The sequence below is a fragment of the Parasteatoda tepidariorum genome, chromosome X1, assembly GCF_043381705.1.
Source record: "Parasteatoda tepidariorum isolate YZ-2023 chromosome X1, CAS_Ptep_4.0, whole genome shotgun sequence".
NCBI lineage: Eukaryota > Metazoa > Arthropoda > Arachnida > Araneae > Theridiidae > Parasteatoda > Parasteatoda tepidariorum.
The window spans coordinates 11,466,500-11,477,171 of record NC_092214.1 but is presented as its reverse complement, the minus strand read 5'-3'; the positions used below and the strand labels follow the sequence as shown (position 1 = coordinate 11,477,171).

Sequence of the window (10,672 nt, the reverse complement as noted above, 5' to 3'; positions counted from 1 at the left end):
TCTGTCTGCACTGTAAATGACTTCTTAAACTAAATATTTTTTTTTTATTCATTTTAAAATTTCCTATAAATGTTTCTAGACACGTATGAGTTTAATATGAAGCTTTTATTAATAGGAAGTAAAATTTAAAAGAATTCTAAGAAGTAAGCAATTTAAAAGCTACTTAGCTCAGAAATTTGTGAAATAGCATTAGAAATTTCAGAAATTTGCGAAATTGCCTTGTGTTAGCACTATCTATACTTGCACGTTTTGGGAAATGTAAATTTTTTAAATTTCTATCCATTTTTTCTTGACATACATAGGTATTTTTTGGAAAATATTACGTCCCTGTATGAAATGATTCCAAAAAGCTATGAAAAATTAGTCAATAGTCTAACTTGTTAGTGCTATATAAGCTCTGTGTATTATAAAAACTTCATAGTGTTTCCTGACATATATGGTTATATTCAGAAAATATGAGACTCATATATAATCAGTTTCAAATAAAATCTGTGATGCAAAAAATTTTAATAAATTCACAAATCATCCAACCCTGTTTAAATTCTACATTTACTCTATATTTCATTTAACTAAATTTTTTTAATAAAATTTCCATAAATATTTTTGACACATATGTATATTTTAGAAAATATTACCTTCATATTATAACAAATTACCTAATAATATTTGCAAAGCTCTCACTCTCACATCGGCACTGTAAATATTTGGAATTTGCGTATTTTAGACTCAATAAATTTTTTTTTTAAAATTTCAATAAATGTTTCTAAACATTATTGTTTATTTTAAAAAGGGTGGCACCCACATTTTAATAAATTGGTTTTAAATTAATCAAGCTCTACAGGAAATTAGTTAATTGTGCAACCCAATATTAAGGCTCCGGATTTTGAGTCTTTTTTTTCTCCCCTAATAAGAATTTTTTCTCAAGCTGTACATATCTGAATTATAAATTTTCTCCAAAATTTTAAGATAAAACTGGTTTTAAAGGTTTCAGCTAGTTCAAAAAGCGTACCTTGATAAAAAAAATAATTTTTGTGTAGATAAGAGATTATAAAACTTTTTATTTACATAATACAATACAATGGTTGCACAATTTTACACACTTTTTAACAATTCAATAACTTCTTTATTGCATACTTCAGAATGCTTTCTGAAAACGTAATGAGATCCTTCTTTAAATGACAAAAGTTTTAACCAAGAGAAGTCTTCTCCTAAAACAAAAGAAAATCCATAATTCATTTATGATATGATTCATTGAAAAACTATTATTTTAAAAAAAATTAAATGAAATACAATTTTTTATATGTATGCTTAAAGTGTACATATTAAAGAGAAATATGTTTATTAAGACCAATTATTACAAAACTCGCAGCTAATCTTTGCTTTTTTTGTAGTATGAAAATTTCTAAATATTTTCTAATGTTGGAGATGTTTCTAACAATCACTGTTCAACTTTTCTCCATTTCCTCCAGCAATTAAACAAGTTTCGATACTTGAAACCCTGTTTTCATTATAAGAGATTTAGCAGATTTCAGCAGCATTTTGGTGTTGTTGTTTTTTTAACATAAATATTATTTTGTGACGTCTTTTTAAAAGATTTCTCCTCTAGATTATGGTGAGAGAAAAGCATTTCAGTCACACTCCTTAAAAATAAATTTATGTCCGTAAAGATATCATGAACCTAAACATATTGGTCTGCCTGTAATTTTCATCAATTGAACTATAGAGCCATTGACCTTAAATTAATGTCATACTCGTAAAATTATCTTGAGTTATTGTCTTGACATTGTTTAACACTCAGTTTCACTTGTTGAATCCCGGAAGGTGGAACAAGATTAGGTTGTGTAATGCTGCCATCTGTTGAGGAGTAAGAGAGTAACGTATTCAGGGTCTGGGGTGATAATTATTAAAGAAGTACGAAAGAAATGTTTTTTTTTTCCTTTTTTTTTGGTATTAGCTGGTATCCAACTCAAAATCGCTGAGCGTTGCAAAAGTTGGACACCATAATGTTAACAGTACAGAGATTTAACCCAAATATATCAGTATGTCAATATAGCATATGGACTGTGTTGCCAGTATGACATCAAGACTGTATGCTGCTAGCAACACTAGTATTGATATACGTGAGCCAAATCTCTGAACTATTGACATCATGATATTCATACTAATGACATCAGGATTGTATGGTATTAACATAAGTATAATGATATACATGACCCAAATCTTTGTATTATTTACTATTTTGGCATATAATTTACAAAAACAGAAATATTTAAGACTAATAAAAAATGATATATAAATTAATCTTGAGAAATAAATTTTTAAATATATTTTTGCATAAGTCATGAAATTTACTTTTCATTCATAAAAATATACAAAAATTTTGCTTGATAACAAAAACTTATTACAATATCAAAACTTTAAAACATAAGTCACAATCTGCTTTAGTGAAACAAAATAATAAAAAGACTACAACTATGATTTAGTCTATTGTATCTCATATCAAGAAGAATTAATTATACTGTTAAGAGTCATTACTTAAATAATTATTTACTTGGCTTCTCTTAATTTATATTATATGTACTCGTATTAATAAACTCATAAATTATAGTGCTAAGAGTTCCCCTAGCAAACAATACTATGTTCAAATAGTTATAATTTACTATTTATACTGTGTTCCATAGCTTTATGATGCAACCACCATGGGAAAGAGCTTTTTAAAAATCTATGCAGTTCTGCCGCAATATGAGCTTGTTCGAGGAAAAATTAATAATAAAAGTAATTTCAATTATAATAATTATATTCGGTGTTATGTCCAGCTCTGGTTAAGATATAGTTTCAGTTTAGTATGGATTTTTAGCATCCTGTTAAAGATGACGCTAAAAGCACATTAAAAAATGCAAATTGTTCATTTTGCAAAATTCTTAGAATATTCATGAAATATTTTATCCATCAGTTTCCCAGCTCTCTTTGGAATGTGTTTTATAACTAAAGTGGTTAGATCATCCTATTATGGACCCAGAGGTCCTTGGTTCAAATCCTGACAGCAGCCAACAAATGTCTTTCTTGCACATTTCTTCCTCCACATCACCTTTAAAACTATGCATTTTGCTCAGAAATGAGTATATGCTGTTTTAATTTTGAATTCATGCAGTTTTGAAATTCAACTATTATTTGTTTTGGGACTATTTTGACACATTTTTGCTCAATTTCGGAAAACTCTTTTTTTTATAGTGCATATTCATTCTGGCTTTTTAATGGCATTAAATTAAATGTGTTGGACAGTACTCGTTTGAAAATTGGGCAAAATTTGGAAGCATGTTATACCATGTTTCCTACAGAACATATGAACACAGAGTTCCTTTTTTAGATGCCTAATTGAAATAGAATCCCTATTTCCAGTTTAATTTTCTTTAAAATTTTTAACGATTGCAATATAATAATTATTAGGTTAAATAAAGCATTATTTTATTTCAAAAGAAATGTTTACAATATAGAACATATTTTTCACAATTAAGCATTATTTCTAAGTGGACGTTAAAGCTAACGTTTCCTACAGCAATATGTAAACTGTGCAAAATTTGAAAGCCTATTTTTCTATATTTCATTCAGAGCATATGAATACAGAGTTTCTAATTTGTGCAATCAATGCCTTAAGAAAATTAATTTATATTTTTTGAGTGAATAGAAAATTATCAATAATGTACTAATTTCTTTAATAAAAAAACAGTGTGTGAAGGCATTTTATTTAGAAAACTGAGTAATAACATACATTTTTAAAAGAATAAAAAAAACAAAGAAAAATATATCTAATTTATTAAATTGACATAAAATTAATTTCATAGAATTGAAACATATTCAAATTATGATTAAATTTCATAGAGTTAATACTTCTCCAAATTATGATCGAATTTCATGGATTTAATATTTCAAATTATAATTAAAATTCATAGAGTAAATATATTATTAAAATTGTGACTAAATTTCATGGAGTTAATATATGGAGGCTTTTTAAATTATAATTAATAATTGTTAAGACAAAACCAAAACATATTTATTAAGCATACCTGAAAAAAATTAAATGCTCACCTTTTGTAATTAAATTGGCATTTTCATCATAATAGTTTATATTATCTTTAAAAGCTCCAAAAATACCGACTACTTCATATGATAGATTTCTTTCAACTACTTTATCATCTTCACTAAAACAAAATAGAGTAGGAATTTCTTTTTCAGCAATCTCTGCCATCAAAGTTCTTGCCTAAATTTAATAACAAATAAAACATCAGAATATGATTTACTGTTAAAAAGAAAAATGTTTAACTGTGTGCTTGCTAAATACAGTAAAGGCATTAAATAATGAGGAATTAATAAAAAATTTCTCATTATAAACTTTTTATTTTGGACGCAACTCAAAATGCATGTTTAAGAAAATGGGTTTAAAAAGTGCATTTAAGAAAATAGATCGAAATGCTTGTTTAAAAAAACAATAATCAAAAAAGAATTTTGATAATTTAGAATCTCTGTCTTTTTCTTTAAAAAATAAATAAATTGAGGTACTACTCAAAATGCTTATTTAAAGAAATAGACAGAGATTCAAAATTATCAAACTTCTTTTTTGAGTATTGTTTTTTTAAAGAATAAATAAATTGAGATACTACTTGAAATGCTTGCTCAAAAAAAAAAACAAAAAAAAAACAGAGATTCTAAATTATCAAACTTATTTTTTTAGTGTATTATTTTTTTAAAGAATGAAATTCGTTAGAGGGTTTGCATAAATCACATTTGATTAGATTAAGCTCTTTTTGAAAGTCAACAGTTATATTCACAAGGTCGTCTGAAAATTAATGTTGCAAAAATGCAGATTTTTAAAACTCAATTTATCATTATGAATATGAATTGAATGTAATGTAACCAATCACTCCGACCTAAATATCTGATAGTTAAGGACTAGGTTTAATGTTTAAATAATTAAGGAAAATTAAGCACGTATAGTTTTTAAATGTGGATTGATCATTAAAAAGGTGCAATCGTTGTTGTATCCATTTACTTAAATACACATTCTGAGGTGTTTCTACTTTCTTACAACGCATTTCAAGCTAGGTTCATTTTCTTAAACACACACATCGAGCTGTGTGCATTTTCTTCCACATGCATTTCAAGCAAGGTCTATTTTCTTGAATACACATTCAGAGTTGTATTCATTTTCTTAAATACAAATTTTCATTGATTACACAATGTTAACTTAATATTACAATAGAATTTTGTTGATTTATGGTTAGCGATTATAAAAAACTGACATAATGGGGTCTTTTAAAGTATAAAATTTCCTTTATCTGTAAGTATTATTTCTATAGAATGGAACCAAGTTTTAAGTTTTACAACTTACATTATCTCTAGCGTTAAAACTATGACTTGAAGCAATTAAAACATTTAACTTGGTACATAAATTTCAAATTCAATTACTTAATATTAGGTCATATAATTGATAATCAACTATAACAATAAGAAATATAATTAACATAATTGCCATTTAATAACCACTGTTTTATCTTGTAAAGAATCTTAATATCAGGCAAAAATGTTTAAAGGTGCTAAAATTATTTTATTTATTTCTTTGTTTATTTGTAATAACAAAGTCTTATACTGATTCGTTTTTTAAAAGAAAACTATTAGTCACAACCGAAAACAAGTCACTGTTTTGAGCATATTAAGAACTTTGTTATAGCACCAACTAATTTTCTGCAGTATGAAGTTTTACAAGTTATCTTAATAATAGTTAAAATAAATAACTTCCGGAAACAAGTTTCCAGATCAAAATTCTTTTTTAAAAAAGTGCAAAAAGAAATGCACTGGCACTTAACAAAATAAAATGCATTCAAAATGAAAAAAAAAATCAGATTTTATCGATTATTCTCTGTCGATTATTGGAAAAAAAACATTCCACATTTATAATACAGATATGTATTAATGTGTAACACTCATCCAAATTGGAAGGCGTTAAACAATAGTTATAGACTCAAATAAAAAATGGATTGATAATAAAAATATGATGAGTCCCTTTTACAGATATGCATCAAATAATTTGACTTTGAAAATAAAGCAGTTTAAGTAAAAAAATTCTGGATCAAATTACAGTAAAAAGTGCAGGCACCTTGGGTGCATCATTCTTAAAACAATTCTACAATTAAATCCATTTTCATCGTAAAGTTTTATACCAAATATTTTATAACAATAATTATTTAATTACTGAGATTCAGTGATTTTATAACAAATATTGCTGTAAAAATAACAGTATAAGAGATTTTTTGTTCCATAAAATGTTACAGTAAAAATGGAATTTACAGTAAAAATGACCAGGGTGCTAGTGCATTTTACCGTAATTTAATCCAGAATTTTTTATAGTGCAATTGATCCCTTTGAATTAACAAGGTTGTTTGGAGGAACGATACAAAGTGTATAGAATCACAGTAAAAAAAATTTCTGAAGAAAGAAAAAAGCATTTCATAAATTGTTTAACAAATGTAACGTCTGATTTGATCATGACCATTAAATTCCAATATACTGTAATTGGATAATTTAATATTTTATTAAGAAAATAATTAATACAATACACTAATGCTAATTTGAAGTTGACAGAAAGGGACTTCTATTACTATATAAATTTTTAATTGTAAATGCAATTATAACAAATGAGACATTGTTTTTGAGAGTGGAATAATTTCATTTGGCCTCAAATATTGTACATTTCTTTTCACGATTTAAATAATTATTATAACATTTTAACGATCTATCAAATTATAGTGTTAAAAACAAGCACCCGAATTGTTTAACATTTGTCAATAAATTCATTCAAATGCTAACCCTTAAGTGTCTTGATATATACAAAAAATTGACTTATTTCACTTACAAAAATAATGGCACATATAATAGTAATAGTGTAAAAAAATTATGGATTAAGAATAATTGGTCAGGGAGTGAATCTTTTAACTAATTTAAAAAAAAAACTAATGAAATTGCATTTAATACTTAAGGAAATGGACTAGTTGAAAAAGTGTAATTAGGTAGTGTATCACACACTACAATAAGTGGAATGATTGAAATTTTAGACAATTTTAAAACTCTCTTCAACTTTTGGTTAAATAGAATGAAAGTTCTAAAGTTGCAAAAAATTTAAATTTGGCCTTTTACATTAATAGTTTTTTTTAAATATATATCTAATTTTATTCGAATAATTATTTAATTTGATAATTCTAACTGAAAGTCAAAAATTGATTCATATGTTTAATTCATAACTGCTTTTACTCAGTGTTTTCTTTCGGTCATTTCTTTCCAGTAATCTTTATTCCGTTTTTATACTTCCCTTAGAACATCCCTTTAAATCAACTTCAAAAACGTAAAATAAGAAAGAATTGATGAAGAATTTTTTTTTAATGGCTTAAATAAAAAATTTTCATCCATTTTCCAACTCATTCCAACAAAATCTCGAAAATTATTTCATGGGTTTTATTTTTATTTAATTTAAAATAAGTACAAAATACTGACGATAATTTTTTAATGATATCTCTCAGGATGGTTTAAATTTCATGTTTTATCACGCAAAGTTCAGCAATTTAACGCAACGTAATTTTTTTTTCATATCTTAAAACACAATATCTTATCAAATTATACGATCTATAACGTTGATGTTACATGCTAAGACTATTCAACATTCTTAATTTTAATATGATGCAAAAATATATATAACTCAAAAACTTTATTTGATCATAAGTAATTATTAAATCACTTTTTCTGAAATGATATTTCGACAAACTATTGTAATGGGTAAAATGTTTCGGATCCACGAATTTACCTATATTATTATATCCAAAAATACAGAAATTAACATTAATAAACTTTTAACAAAATCTCTAAATAAACTGTTAGAAATTCTCCACGATATAGTTGTTTCAAGAGTTTATATTCAAATCAGTTTTATAAAGTATACTCATTAGTTCATTAACAGAGTAATTCTAAAATCAGAATCTTTTCAATGCATTCTAACACAAACATATGTTTATTGTATTGCATATCTTATAGCCATCATTATACAGCCGACCCAAATTTTTGGGTTTACGACTACTAATGTTCAACTCCGTAGTCTTGTAATTTTGAGCCCAATCCAGAAAACAAGGGAACTTCTGGATTAAGTAAAGGGAGAAATTTGCCCTCATGGAGAATTTTTTCAGGGTACAAACCCGCATTTGCATTACATACAGAGGAAGACCACGAGAACCTCTGACGGTTAGCCTGACGGCAAGGGGACACTGTTCCATGATCCATCTAACACTGAGGATATTTCACGTCAGCACATTTGTCGGTGCAGGCCTGATGCGAAATTGTTATCGCTGAGATTCAAACCCGGTTCATCTCATTGGAAGGCGAACGCTCCCCTGAGTCATCGCGGTTCAAGTATATGTTTCAGAGCCGTTTTTATGTTTATAGGGGCCTGTCATTATCTGGGGAGCAAAATGAACAGGGAGCTGAGCCTTCTAGTTTTTTAAATAATTGTTAAATTATTAGTTTTTAACATGCATTCTTAAAAATAATATGAAAAACATTTTCCAGTATTAAGAAGTAATAATTAAAAACGGTCATCAGAATAGAATCCACGACCTCGCAGTTTTGTGTTAGATTTCATAATCTTCAGCCCTAAATATACACACCCATATTGCGGATATTTTTAAAATTTTTTTTTAAAATTTAATAAATTAAGTCATTTGAATACTTGACATTCTTGAAAAAGGCTTTCCAAATTACCATTTTTAATATTTATAACAAGTATATTCAGTTTATTTAGAAGTAAGCCATAATTCGGCTTAAACTTATTCATTTTCAGCTTATGTATATGCACCAAAAAAAAATTAAAAACTAGACTAGATATAACACAAGGACTGCAAATTTAACTGTCGGATATAAAACCTTATTTAAGATTGATAATGATAAAATGATGAAAAATCTACATTCCTCTAATTAAATATTTTAAAATAGTTTGTTTTTAGGTTATAATGTTCGTAAATACTTTAATAAACTTTAATCAAAGAAAAAACATATCCAATATTGAAATCTAATGAATATCCCTGATAAATTTTGTGACAAAAAAAATTGAATCCTGATTGATTTCCGGATTTTAGAAACACCTTCTAGTTTTACTATTCAATCAAATTGGTTTCGATGTCTTTCATCCCACCTGTCTCACTGGTGATTCAGCATATTTTGATATCATTTTCGTTTCGTTCTTACTTAATTTGTTTGCGACAATTATTTTTTTACTACATTTTGTGAGAAGTTTAAAAATATAATATTGAGGGCATCAATTGATTTTTTTTACTTATATCATCCACACCCACAAGCAACTGTCTGCTCTAAATACTGCAATAATATAAAATGAGATAGTCAAACAAAACGTATGGAGTTATTTAAATTCATGTTCAAAAGTATTAATTGTTTTTTTGATTGACAATTTTGGTCATCTTTTAGGTATTTTAAACTGCAGCATATCACATGAAAGTATTAAATATATCAATTTTACAATAAAGTAAAATAAAAAAGAATTCCGATCCTTAGAAACAGATATTAAATAGTCTCATGATCGAATGATGGAGCATAATAACCGTTTAAACAAATCAAAAACTCTTTTACCTTTTAAACTAAAAATTTGCTTATTTCTAAATAATTTATTAATACTCGAATTGTTTAAAAGATATGACAACGAAGTTGTTTATTTCATTCAGTCATTTATTTGTATTCTTTTTTTCATTTTTTCACTTATTTTTATTTTATTAAATTAAATGTATACGTTTAAAATTAAAACAAAGCTGCCAAAATTTCACATATAGTTTCGATTTACAATTTTAAGAAATTGTTTCGACTTTAATTTGAAAATTGAGAAGCCTTATTAACCACATAATAACAACAGAAATCAAGGAGTTAAAAATAGAAACAAGTGTGATCAATAAACAATAAAATGCCAAGCTAACTAAATTAATTTTCTGCACGAAATATAATGTTGCAAATTAAACATAGTTCATATTTAGGGGAAACATGGAAAATTTGGTCATACAGGAGTTGTAAACAATTTTTTTCTCATGTTTAAATATTTGTTTAGCTGATGATCATTTGATTTCAGTGCTCTATTAAACAAAATCACATGTTGTTTCTGACAATTAGCAGTAAGTAAAATTAAAATAAAATTACATTTGTTATCTCAATTTCATCCAGAACAGACCAAATCAAGAGTTTTGGCAGATAGGACAGTCAAAGAGGGAATTGAATAGCGGCCGGCCATTTAAATAAATAAACGAAAAAATCATAACGTATATATAAAAAACTGCGCAAACCTTTCACGGTTTCCCTAACCACAACCAAAATTGATTTAATAAAAACATTTGCTTACCTCCAACGTGAAAGATTTATTTCTTCTTAATATCCTATGAAAATTTGGTATATAAATTCCTAGTTCACGGATTCTCTTACGATTAATTTGAAAAATAACAAAATAAAATTAACTACAATAATTAAGTAAATAAAGCAATTAGGCTAGTTGAAACATTTAGGAAGAGTAAAGGGGAGAAAAAAGCTTTTCTAGTAAATTAGAAAAAATGTCTAAATTTTGTAAGAACGAGAATTTAGAATT

The 10,672-nt window shown here is 26.4% G+C and overlaps 1 protein-coding gene across 1 annotated transcript in view; it reads right to left on the bottom strand.

Moving 5' to 3' along the window:
- Window positions 1-1,038: 1,038 nt before the first annotated feature.
- LOC107436185 (uncharacterized) overlaps window positions 1,039-10,672 on the bottom strand; it is a 40,839-nt gene continuing 31,205 nt past the window's right edge. The window contains exons 6-7 of the mRNA XM_016047790.2: window positions 4,087-4,258; window positions 1,039-1,208 (exon numbers count right to left, since the gene is read on the bottom strand). Of these exons, the coding sequence (XP_015903276.1) occupies window positions 1,093-1,208; window positions 4,087-4,258 (288 nt within the window). The 3' untranslated portion in view covers window positions 1,039-1,092. The remainder of the gene's footprint in view (window positions 1,209-4,086; window positions 4,259-10,672) is intronic.